General features: G+C 35.6%; 1 protein-coding gene across 1 annotated transcript; it reads right to left on the reverse strand.

The window, feature by feature from the left end:
* Positions 1-6,105: 6,105 nt before the first annotated feature.
* On the reverse strand, positions 6,106-8,506 carry LOC131876653 (cytochrome P450 94A1-like). Its single transcript, XM_059222096.1, has 2 exons — positions 7,546-8,506; positions 6,106-7,436 (listed from the first exon to the last, which is right to left on the reverse strand). The coding sequence occupies exons 1-2, from the start codon at positions 8,504-8,506 to the stop codon at positions 6,106-6,108; spliced, it is 2,292 nt and encodes a 763-aa protein (XP_059078079.1).
* Between the last annotated feature and the right edge of the window lie 4,949 nt (positions 8,507-13,455).

Genomic DNA, 13,455 nt, shown 5'->3' on the forward strand with positions numbered 1-13,455 from the left:
TCAATTCCTTCCATTTGAGAATATCCTTTATAAACTAATCTAGCCTTGTTTCTTATAACTTGACCATCCTCATTCAGTTTATTCCTAAAAACCCATTTGGTTCCAATAACATTCTTATTTTTAGGTTGGGGAACTAAAGACCAGGTTTCATTCTTTTCTATCTGATCTAATTCATCTTCCATAGCCTTTAACCAATGTTTATCCCTACAAGCTTCAATAATAGTTGTTGGTTCAACTTGATAAATAAGACATACCTCTTTATTTGCCATTTTTCTTCTAGTCATAACTCCCTTGTTTCTGTCTCCAATAATTTGATCTTCAAAATGATTTAATCTCAAATACCTTGGTGTCTTTTGAATTTCAGGTTCACTGCTCTGATCATTAGTCACAGTTGAATGTTCAGATTGTGTCGGTTTAACTATTTTAGCTTCCTGTACCAGTTAAGGCATTGTCGGTTCTGTTATGATCATTTCCACTGTCGGTTCCTTGTCATATGATATAGAGTGATTTCTGTATTGTTCATCCACTTTCACATTAGCACTCTTAACAATTTTCTGCAATCTTTTGTTATAACATCTATATGCTTTTCTTTGAATTGAATAACCAAGAAATATTCATTCATCACATCTAGGATCAAACATTCCAATTGAATCATCTCTTTTGATATAACATTTACTTCCAAAAATTCTAAAATACTTAACAATAGGTGTATGTCCAAACCATAATCCGTAAGGGGTCTTACCGGTTTCACCTTTAATGTGAACTCTGTTTAGTGTCTAGACTGTTGTACTCACTGCTTCTCTCCAATAGATGAGGCAATTTGGCTTCCACCATCATAGATCTAACTGCATCCAAAATAGTTTTGTTCTTCCTTTCAACTACTCCATTTTGCTGAGGAGTCCTAGGTGTAGATAGCTGTCTCTGGATTCCATTTGTCTCACAATAGCTGTTAAATTCATGAGAAGTGAACTCACCGCCATGATCTGATCTTTGACTTTTAATTTTCAATCCAGTTTTTATTTCAACCTTCACTTTAAAGATCTTGAATTTCTCAAAAGCTTCAAACTTCTCCCTTAGAAAAGTCACCCACATCATTCTAGAATAGTCATCAATAATCAACATGAAATACCTGTCACCTTGAAAGCTTCTAGTCCTTGCTGGACCACATAAGTTAGTCTGAATCAAATCAAGTACATCATTAGATTTATCATGTATGCTCTTAAAAGAACTTCTAATTTGCTTACCCAATTGACATTCCTTACATACCAGATTATGAGGCTTCATAATCTTAGGTATATCTCTAACTGCCTTAGTTGAACTGATCTTAACAATGCAATCAAAATTAACATGACACCATCTCTTATGCCATAGCCAACTCTCATCAATATGAGAAATCAAACATGTCTTATTACCAGTGCTCAAGTAAAAGGTATTACTTCCTATCTAAATACTGGTTGCAATTTCCAAACCAGTCTTGTTAATGATTTTGCATTTTCTATCCTTAAACTGAAGTTGAAAACCCTTATCAACTAATTGTCCAACACTCAAAATATTATGCTTCAAACCTTCTACATAATAGACATTATCATTATTATGCTTTCCATCCAAAGAAATAATACCTATACCTTTGATCATACATGCTTTGTCATCTCCAAATCTGACTTGACCACCATTGTATTCTTGTGGGGACAAAAATTTCCTTTTATCTCCAGTCATATGATGTGAGAATCCATTGTCAATTACCCATTCATCTTTGTCTTCAACTTTTGCTGCTAGGGCCTTTTCTTCATTTTTGATAGCTGGTTCAGGTTCATCTTCCTTTAAAGCATAAAACACCCATTCTTTTCCATTGCCGGATCCACTACCCAAGTCTTATGCTGTTTCATCTCCAAAGTCATTTGTTACTCCTTGCTCATCTGCTATGTAGCATTGCTTGTTTTTCTTGAATCTATATTTGTTATGGTTAGGCTTAAAAGTTTTCTTTACTCTTTCCTCAAACCTAGCATTCCTTTCAGGACATCTAGATGCAAAATGACCAATCTTATTACATGCAAAACATTTAAAAGGTGCTTTTCCTTCATACTTACTTCCAGTAGGTCCTCTAGGTACTCTTCTATCAAATAAGGCTTCAAGTTGCTCAAGCTCTTCATCTTCTTTTCTCATGTCTTCCAGTTCTTTCACATATAAGGCTCTCCAATAACTCTTGTCGATAGATGTTGATGATGATGCATGAAAAGTAGGTTCAGACTTCACAGCTCCTGAAGATCCAAATTCTTCAAGCTCAAAGGCAGATAACTTCCCAATCAAAATATCTATGTTAACTGAAGTGTTTTCCATTGTTCTCAACTCATTAATTGCAGTTGCCTTCATCTTGTAAGCTGGTGGAAGGGATCTCAAGACTTTGGAAACTATTTCATCTTCATTTAGAAAACCACCACAACATTGAATTCCAATAACAATCTCATTTACTCTTTCAATAAACACACAACAATTCTTTCATTTTCTTCCATTTTTAAGTTTTCATATCTAACCTGGTAACCATCGAGTTTAGCAATGTTGACAGTAGGATCACCTTCATTCAGAGTTTGCAATTTGTCCCATATAACCTTACCCATTGATTTGTCAGTCAATCCCATGATCTGCTGATCAGTAAGTGCACACAGGAGGGCTTCTCTAGCTCTGCAATCATTTTCAATATGCTTATCCAAGTTTGCAGGAGCAGGATTGCCAGATGCTAGATCATAAGGTGTATATCCTTTCTTAGTGATCTCCCAAATATCCTTTCCAAGACATCTAAGATGAGTCTCCATTCGAATTTTCCATATCCCATAATTTGTTCCATCAAGCTTAGGGATTTATCTTCTGAAAATAGATGATGGTGGACTAGTTATGTTAGTTGCCATAGGATCTACCTCAAGCGGTTAAGCTTCTGCAAAAGAGGACCAATTCTTTGATACCAATTGTTAGGATAACTGGTGAACAACTGAGAGGGGGGGGGGGGGGGGGGTTGAATCAGTTGTTAATAGATTATAACTTTTAATCCACAATATAGCCTTAAACAGATCAAGTACCAGTAAAGAACAAACAGATGCTGGTAGAAACAGATAACAGTAAATAATACAACTTAGCAATTAACCAAATAATCAATGTAAAGCAACCATACCACATAACACCATGATTTGTACATGGAAAACCTGGAAAGGGAAAAACCACGGTGAGAAACCTACCCACAGCTAGATGATACTTTTGCAGAAAGTATGTGTTACAATGAAGGGCCTGCACTTGCAGGAAGGCACACTGCCTAGAGTGTACTACTCATTACAAAAGAGTCTCATTGACTACATAGAGGCTACAACCTTCTCAAGATAAATGGACAACAACCCAATTGAGTGAACTGCTAGAAATAACATCTATAATGCTTGATTATAGTCCCGGTTAAGCTCAATACTGGAGGACTAAATCCTCTTCTGAATCCAATTCGACCACCAATGATCGTTCAACTCCTTAGCCTGAGTGATATTACAATATTCACATATTACATTCCTCGACCATGACGTATCCTATAACCATGATACATTACAAAGAGTTTTACCTCTCATTTATACAAACCTTAAGGCCTAAACCAATTAGGTCATCCACCTAAGGATATTACATTAAGATCATTACATAATTCCTTTTTACAATGATATGCCATGTCGGCTTAATATCAAAACAATAATATCAAAACCATAAAACATCTCGAAACATCCAGGTAACGTGTAGTGTACATGCTAGCATGATACCTATCCATAACCTAGATAGGTACCGGACCTATTTTGGGTCCACCACGCCAAAGAAACATCTTCAAGCAATTGAAACACGAACAACATAAATCTTCAGCATCCTGGATTCCATCTAGAAGTTGCACCAACACCACTTATGTATCCTGTCATAATTCTTCAATGAAAGCTCTACCGACAAAGCCTTAAACCAGCACTGGTAAGGGTTTACCAGTGTGTATGATAACATCCAAATACCAAGCCAATACCAACTAACCAAAGAAATCTAATATACTTTACTGATCCAACCATGCCATAAGTGCCAACCAGATAATCTCTTCTGTCGGTAACACTAGATTTTATACCCGTAACCTACGGTAACCATCCATATCAGCAAGTGAAGATCTGTCTGCCGATAATAACTAGTGTTGACATCAATGACAAAACATCAATTCCACACATAACCAATCCATCCACAATGCCAACAATGTTTCTAAGTTCAACTCGGGATACATTTTATTTCTACCATGGATGTCTAATGCAAGAGCATCCATGGTTAATGGTAATCAACATAACCTAAAAAGTTTTGTAGTTTTGTTTTCTCCATTTTTCTTTAATTTTTTCTTAGCTTTTATTGGCACACCTCTCTTTGGCATGTGATTGTTTGACATAATTCATCATTGCAATCAATATCCATCGCACATTTTGTAAAGAATGAAGAAATGTGAAAATAAGTGTCACGTGGATCTTTTGACCATTCAACTTCCATTTTGAAGAAATGAAAAGCCACTAAAGCATGTTAAACTTGAAATGGTTTGCAACTTTAATGCGATGAGATAGGGGTATCGATGGTAGAGGAATCAACTGAGAAGATTGAAGAGTGGTCACTACAATGTGGAGGTAGAACAATGAAAAGATGGTAGAAAATGCATTGATGAGAATGTAGAAGTGTGGATCTGCTTAGAGGGAAATATTAGCTAATAAGGTGGAGCTTCTTAGAGGGAAGAAATTGGCCCAAAATAGGTGAGAGTGGGTAGCATCCCATGTGAAGAAAGAGGATATAGTGTGAAAGAAGAGGGATGTGTAGAAATTGAAGTGATAGCGAGACCCCATATACCAGTAGAGGAAATAGTCATGGTTGCATAGGGAAAAGTGTGGTGCATGGTGGTAAGGGAAAACAAATTTGTTGTCAGCAGGAGACTCCACAAAGGTGTGAGGTGAAAGAAATTCCAAGGCTAAAGGAAAGAAAAACAAAGGGTATGAGTGTGTAAGGAAGGGAAATACCCTAGCTGTGTGAGGATTGTATTGACAAAATATGAACAATAGTATAATGTATTACAAGAAGATTGAAACTTATGATCAAAATTTTATCATTAACATGTAATTTCTTCCCAAACAATTGAATAAGTTGTGGTCTTGATGTTTGTTTGTAAATTGATTTTGAAATAAAATTGTTTTAATTTTTAGTCTATAATTAGATGAGAAACAAAGTCTCCTTTATTTTGTGCTTGGTGTGTTGAAATTGGAACTAAGAGGAGCGTTTCTTGCATCATTAATTTAAAGCCCACTAAAAACTAATCTAGTGTGCCAATAGCTGCTTATTTTTTTGGAAAAAAGTTAGTAATTAGATCAATTGTGTAGCTTTATTGGTACCACTGGCACATGATCATCGAGCCATTTGTGCATAAGTATTGAATCAATTGTGTAATTTTTTGGTTGTCAAAGTGAATGGGTAATGGGGCACTAGTGAATATGTTTTGGATGACACTTTGAAATGACCACTTCTTGTTCCCTTGTGCGCATAATGGATTCTACAATGTTTACTTTTACTACCCAGAACCTAGAACAATAGCTATAAGTAGTTAAGTTATATATGAAGCAAACATATAAAATTGTTGAAATTCGATGTACCGTTTAGAAGATTAGGGTGCACGAAGTTAGCTATAATGACTACTAGTGCTCTTCCCCTAAGAATACCATGATTATATTTTGGTTGAATCTTTGAAAAAAATTTTTAAAGATATTTCTCATTTAAAAAGTTGTGAAATGAGCCACACCTACAAACCTTTACTATAAATAGATAGAAGATAATTTCATATTTCTTACAAAGAAACAAAAATTCTACAGTTTCATATTTCTTTAAAAAACAAAAGTTCTACATTATACCAGCAAACTGCTACATAGTGACAAAATTAAAACATAACTAGTGGCTACTCTCCTCTAGTTATGGACGAATAATAAAGGTAAAATGATGCTTCTCTATTTCTGGCTTACACACTCTTTCAAGTTAAATTCAATTTTTTTACGTCGAGAGCTGAGCCTCCAGGAAATGAAAATACGATGGGAGTCACGGGGTTGGGTTTCGTCTTTTTACAACGCGTACGGGAAGCCCGTTCTCCATTTTAGCCGTGATCATGGCAACGTACCTCGGATTCCATTCGCGATCTACCTCCAGACTGAACTCCTCGATAATATTCGCAGCGATGCTCTTCATCTGAATAAACGCCATCTCTTTCCCCAAGCAAACTCTTGGCCCAGCCTGGAACACTGGATATTTGAATGCGTTGTGCGCCACAAATACTTCTGACCCCTTCTCCGTCTTGCTGAGCCATCTCTCTGGCTTGAATTCCAAACAGTCGGTGCCCCAGATGCTTTTCATCCTTCCCATCGCATAAGGGTGGTATATCACCCGCATCCCTTTCCTTACCACTGTCCCATCCGGCAGCACATCGTCTTGCAATGCCTGTTTCGTGTCAGAAGGAACAGGCGGGTATAACCTCATCGATTCACACAGAGCGCCCTGCAGGTATTGCATTTTCTTCAATTCCTCGTAAGAGAAACAGTAACTGTTCTCTTCTCTGGCAGCAATAATACGGGTAATTTCTACATAAATGTTCTTTTCGATTCGGGGATGAGAAGAGAGGAGCCAAAAGAACCAGGTAAGCGCAGAAGACGGTGTGTCCCTGCCCGCCAAGATAAAACTTATGACAATATCTCTGAGGAAAACATCATACGAAGCCTTTCCTGCTGCAGCGACAGCACTCTCGTGGAGGAGAAGAAATCTGGACAGGAGATCTTGACGCCATGATCCCTGGGATGGAGAGACTTCTTTCTTCCTCGCCTCGATTATGTCTTGCGCGAAGTTATGAATGAAGTGGATTGCCTGGCGTAAGCCGACGTTGAAGAAGCGCTTGAGCATCCACAGGTAGGGCAGGGGATCCGTGAATCTTTTCAGGCTCAAATTCGTGGCGACATCAAAGGCCTCTGCGAATTCTGAGAGAGGTAGAGAAATGTCGAGGCAAGCGGGGTCCATGCCGAACGCCACCTGACATATGTTGTCGAAGGCAAATCGCTTGAAGACGTCCTGCATATCCAGCCGATTCTCCCCCCGCTGGTTGGTGGCAGCAACTTTTCTGAGCCGTGGCAGAAGGCGATTGGTGATCTCGCTATGCACGCTCTCCGCAATGAAGTCGCGCAAAGAGTTGGTGCTGAACTCGTAACTGGCCACTCGCCTCTGCAATTTCCAGGGAGCGCCGTCTGTGTTGAAAGTTCCGGTGCCGAGCAGATCGTTGAGGAGGAGCCTGAAATAGTTGCCCTTATGATAATTCTCAAAACGGGTCTTGAGAAGGTGCTTCACATTGCCTGGATCGGCCGTGATAACATTTATTCCGGTCTTCTCTGGCAGCAATAATGTGGGTAATTTCTACAAAAATGTTCTTTTCGACTCCGGCATGAGAGGAGAGGAGCCAAAAGAACCAGGTGAGCGCGGAAGACGGTGTGTCCCTGCCCGCCAAGATAAAACTTATTACAATATCTCTGAGGAAAACATCATACGAAGCCTTTTCTGCTGCAGCGATAGCACTTTCGTGGAGGAGAAGAAATGTGGACAGGAGATCTTGACGCCGTGATCCTTGGGATGGAGAGACATCTTTCCTCCTCGCCTCGATAATGTCTTGCGCAAAGCTATGAATGAAGTGGACTGCCCGGCGTAAGCGTTTCTCAGAGCCGACGTTGAAGATGCGCTTGAGCATCCACAGGTAGAGCAGAGGATCCATGAATCTTTTCAGGCTCAAATTCGTGGCGACATCAAAGGCCTCTGCGAATTCTGAGAGGGGGAGAGAAATGTCGAGGCAAGCGGGGTCCATGCCGAACGCCACGTGACATACGTTGTCGAAGGCAAATCGCTTGAAGACGTCCTGCATATCGAGCCGACTCTCCCCCTCCTGGTTAGTGACAGCGGATTTTCTGAGTAGTGGGAGAAGGCGATTGGTGATCTCGCTATGCACGCTCTCCGCAATGAAGTCGCGCAAAGAGTTGGTGCTGAATTCGTAACTGGCCACTCGCCTCTGCAATTTCCAGGGAGCGCCGTCTGCGTTGAAAATGCCGGTTCCGAGCAGATCGTGCAAAAGTAGCCTGAAATAGTTGCCCTTGGGGTAATTCTCAAAACGGGTCTTGAGAATGTGTTCCACATTGCCTGGATCGGCCGTGATAACCACCTTTATTCCGGGGCGATGAAAAGTGATGGTGTTAGAGGGAGCGTGTTCGAGAAGCTCCGTCAGCCATCCTGAGAGCCTGCTTCGGTTCTTCAAGAAGGCAAACAATGAAACCACAATCGGATAAGACGCAGGCACAGTACTATCGTCTCTCTTGCTTATCAGTAGGTAGATTATATAACCAACAATCAAGGCAAAGGGAGGAAAGCTTAAGAGATTGAGCATGTCCAGAGATAATGGAGCAAAGCTCTTCATCTTGAATAATATTCTTTTTTTTTGTGAATGTTGATCTGCCTTTGTGAATTTATACCCGACTCGAATCTTTCCTCAAACAGAGCCACAATAGATACTATTAATACAGCTGGAGATCCATAAAAGGATTTGGTATATTCCACATGGTTAAAGTCGCTTAAACATGGTATCTACTAAAGATGATACCTGTCATGCTTGAGGGTGTTGGATTATAAACATTCAAACGTGATGTTCCCTATACTCCCAGTTGTATTATGTGGGTGCAATAGTTTGGCTGTTCGAAAAATTTAAGAGAAAGAAAGAAACGAGTTAAGACAATAAGTTAGTTGAAGGAAATTGGTTATGGCTACAGAAAATATAAGACAATTAAGTAATAAGTTAAGGAACAATTTAAATATATTTTAGCAAGGTTTGTATTATGTGGAGGTATAGTTATCCTTTAAAAAAATAAAAGAATTGGTTGTATTCATAGAAAATATAAGAAAAGAAAGAAACAGATTAAGTAATAAGTTAAATTAAGAAAATTGGTAATGCCTATATTAAATGTAAGACAATTAAGTAATAAGTTAAATTAAGAAAATTGGCTATGTCTATAGAAAATGTAAGACTTTGAAGTAATAAGTAAAATATGTTTAGTAGATGATTTGTATTATGTGGGTGTAATGGTTCTGACTAATTAAAGCGAGATAAACTTGAACCTTTACATACTTGCTAGAAAATCACATAGGGTGCATCGGGAATGCGCACCTAACCAAAAACCATAGGATACCAAAACATGCTAGAAACCACCAGATGATTAGAACAAGACCAGAGATAGAACCAAAAAATAAAAACCAACCAACCACCTAACAAAGACACAAAGGAATTGTTGACTAGACGAGGGCATTGTCGTCCTACCATTCATTACACCGACCTTTAACTTTTTAAGAAACAAAAATATTTTGTTCATTTTTTTTGCAAAAGGATAGAGTGCCAGAGTCCATTGTAGCCTTGACAATAGTGGTAGGGGGATCCATCGTTGCAAAGAAAGATTTCATATGTCTCTTCCACTTCACCTTTTTGTGTTCAATTTTCTCCTGTATATCATGCAAAGAGGCCAAGTTCTTTAATGCCATCTCTTTGCTCGACACAAACATTTCCTTGTCTCTTTTCTTTAGGACCTCCTAATTCTCCTTCAACTTAGCAACTGTATTTCTCTCAACCCTCTTAGACATTTTTTCATTAGGGTCATTTAACATTACCTCGACCTTATCCCATTTATCTAATTTCTCTACCATATCACTAACAGCCTTCCAAACCCTTTCATCCTTGTCCTCCATCGCACATTTGTCCTCCATGTGTGCAATGCTTATGTCGAAAAAGGTTAGATAATTAGGTAATAAGTTCAATAAGGAAAATTGATTATGTCTATGAAAAATGTAAGACAATTAAGTAATAATTTAGATATACTTTAGAGATGATTTGTATCATGTGGGTGTAATGGTTTTGCCTAAAAACATTAATGGAATTGGTTGTAATTAGAGAAAATGTGAGAGAATTAAGTAACAAGTATAAAGTTAAATATTAAGTAAAGTATTAAGTTCAGTAATAGTTTCAATATTTTTTACTAGATGATTTCTTCTAGGTGTAATGATTATGTCCAAAAGAGATAAAGTATTTAATTGTGTTTATAGAAAGTGTAAGAGAAGAAAGAAAAGGTAATAAGTTAAATAATGAAAATTGGTTATGTCTATAGAACATGCAAGACAATTAAGTAATATGTTAAATATCTTTCAACAGATGGTTTGTATATCATGTATGTAATTGTATATCATGTATGTAATGGTTATATCTAAAACAGGTAAGAGAATTGGTTGTATTTAAACAAAATTGATGAGACTTAAGTAACAAATTAAGAAATAAGTTAAAATAAAAAAATTGGTTGTCTAAAGTAAATATAAGACAATTAAGTAATAAGTTAAATGTGCTTTAATAGATTATTTGTATCATGTGGGCATAGTGGTTATCTCTAGTAGATGTAAGAGAATTGGATGTGTTAATAAAAAATGCGAGAGTTAAGTAATAAGTTAAATATGTTCTAGTGGAGAACTTGTAGATATAGATGTAATAGTTATATCAATAAAAAATTAAGAAAAGTAAATAAAAAGCTATATAATAAGTTAAACATATCTTCAAGAAAATTGAAATAAATTTTAATTTTAAATATTTTAATATAAGTTTTTTCTAATTATTTGATCTTGTGGCAATAACCTTCAATAGTAATCTTTCTTTTGGTTTGTATTGTCATTTTTGGTACAATGCCCATTTTGGAGTCCATGCCTTGTTTTGGGTCTTCAAACCTAGTTTTGGTCCTCGAGACTCATTTTGGGTCACAAAGCTCATCTCTTGTCCTATAAAGTCAATTTTATTCCTTAAGTATTGAAATCTATTTTTGGTCTTTTGGACCCAGTTTTTGTCTCTAGGTGACATTTTGGTTCACGATCTTCAAACAAATGTGTTCTTTTAATGTAAAAAACCTAATCAAAAGTGAAAAAATAACTCATCATTTCACTTTCACACTATAGATTTTAATGGGATGAATAATGGGCTCCCTTTGCTTTCATAGGTTAAAGTTTGATGCATAGATAAAGGTCTTCAAGCACACATTTGTCCATCTATTCTTCAATGTGCCTTCAAAGAAGGATTTATTGTCCACATGCTTGTAAAATTTTCTATTTAATAGGAATTTCAATACCACATCTATGTTTTTTAATTGATATTTTAAAATTTTATTTCCTTTTTTGTTACCTTAAAATGTGTAATTTAAACCCTAATGACCTAATTTTGAACCGCAAATTTAAAAATTAAAACCACAAACAACTCTTTTGAAAACATAATATCTTTATTTGAAACCCTAAACAACTATAATGAAAGCCTATAATCTTTAATTGAAACACTAAATAGATATTTTGAAACTGTAAAGTCATTAATTGAAACCCTAAAATGTTTAATTTTGGAACCCCATTTTAAAACCCTAAAATATTCAATCGAAACCCTAAATAACTTTTTTGGAACCCTAAAATCTTCTATTGAGACGTTAAAATTCTATTTGAAACCCTAAAATTTTCAATTGAAACCCTAAAATCTTCAATTAAAACCCTAAAATATTTAATTTTGAAACCTTAAACAACTATTTTGAAACCCTAAAATATTTAATTGAAACCCTATAGCTATTTTGAAACCATAAAAGATTCAATCAAAATCCTAAAAAACTATATTGAAGCCCTAAATAACTATTTTAAAACCCTAAAATATTCAATTGAAAAATTAAACAACTATTTTGAAACTTTGAAATCTTTAATTATTCAAACTTTAAAAAACTATTTTGAAACCCTAAAATCTTTAATTTAAACCCTCTTTATCCTTGAAAATCATTCCTTTTCTTTCTAGGCATATATTCAACATAATTATGGAGGGGGATAGATTATAGATGAATCTTGGATTTGGACTTTTTATTCTTAGATTCTAACCTAAAATAAATACTCATGTGTGTCTAGTGAGAGAAAATATTAGATATCCCTCAACACCTTTTAAATTAGGCCAATATATTTTTAATTAAAGAGAATAAAGAAATAACTTATTGGATTCCTTTCCTTTTTTACAAATGATACATCCAGATCCGTTGATTTTTTCATAATACAAGACCCATTTAATTCATATTAACCTATAGGAATGCACTTACCTTGGGGATCTCCTACTTTTACCATATTAAGATGAATAATAATTCCTCTACTTCCTTGACAAGTCTATATTTTTTATTGTATGCATCTCACACTATTACTTCCCCTAAAAATAGTTTTTTTTATCTATAGTAACCAATATTATGTATGACATGAACTAGATATATATCTACATGTTACCTCCATTAATTGCTACAATAATATCTAAGGTGTGGGTATGTGAGGAGGAGTGTGTGATATTTCCTTCCTAGAACCCTCTTTGACATAGTCCTTCATCTTGTGGCTAAATAAATTCTCAAAATTCATATCTAGTAGATGGATGGAGTTAAATTATAAGAAGTTATACTCTACTACCCATGAGTCCTTCTATAACTATAAATTTTCCCTAACCTTAGAATTTCATCTAATTTAATTTATCACCATACTTTTGTACATGCAAAAGAAATTATAGACTCCTACCACCCTAGAATTGACATATTGACTAAAGACTCTATTAGAATTATCTCTCAATATATTTATCTTTCAACATTTAACTACAAAATTTATCATTCTCTTCATATATTGTATAGATAAGATTCATCACTAGATTCTTATGAATTAATGTATAGCCTCTAAAACTAAAACCCCTTTACTACTTTTTCTTACACACCTTCTTCCATTTAACTATAATATATTTTTATTTTATGCTAACAATATATTATAAAATTCCTTATGTTGAAAAAATAATTTTGGCAACCTTACTAGAGGTATTTGAAGGATTGTGATGCTATAATTACCAAGAGAGTTGTTTTAGTGAGTAGAATTCTAGTAGACAAAGAACACCACTTCCCCTTCCACATGAAGAGAGATTATTGTCAACTCTATAAATAAATTCCTTTCAATTGGAATGCTTTAGTTTTTTTATTAAATTCAACAGTGGTATAACCAAGTAGGAACTAGGTATCTTACTCTCCACAAACTCTAAGATGTGTTGTATATTTTAAGAGAATCTTACTTGTAATTATTAAGAAAGATTATCTATATTGCATTTTTTTGGGATTAATTATTTTTCTACCATCCTTTCATACTTTACAAAGACGTTGACTTCCCTAGCTTCTCTATCTAAATAAATCTATTAAAAAGAAGCACATCATACACAACCTAGAGGTCAAATATACTTTCTACCTTTGATGAAACTTATAGTCTTGCTATGTTATTATGTATATAACGTGACTTTTAAGATCCCTTCCTAGA

Source organism: Cryptomeria japonica, chromosome 6, assembly GCF_030272615.1.
Source record: "Cryptomeria japonica chromosome 6, Sugi_1.0, whole genome shotgun sequence".
Lineage (NCBI taxonomy): Eukaryota > Viridiplantae > Streptophyta > Pinopsida > Cupressales > Cupressaceae > Cryptomeria > Cryptomeria japonica.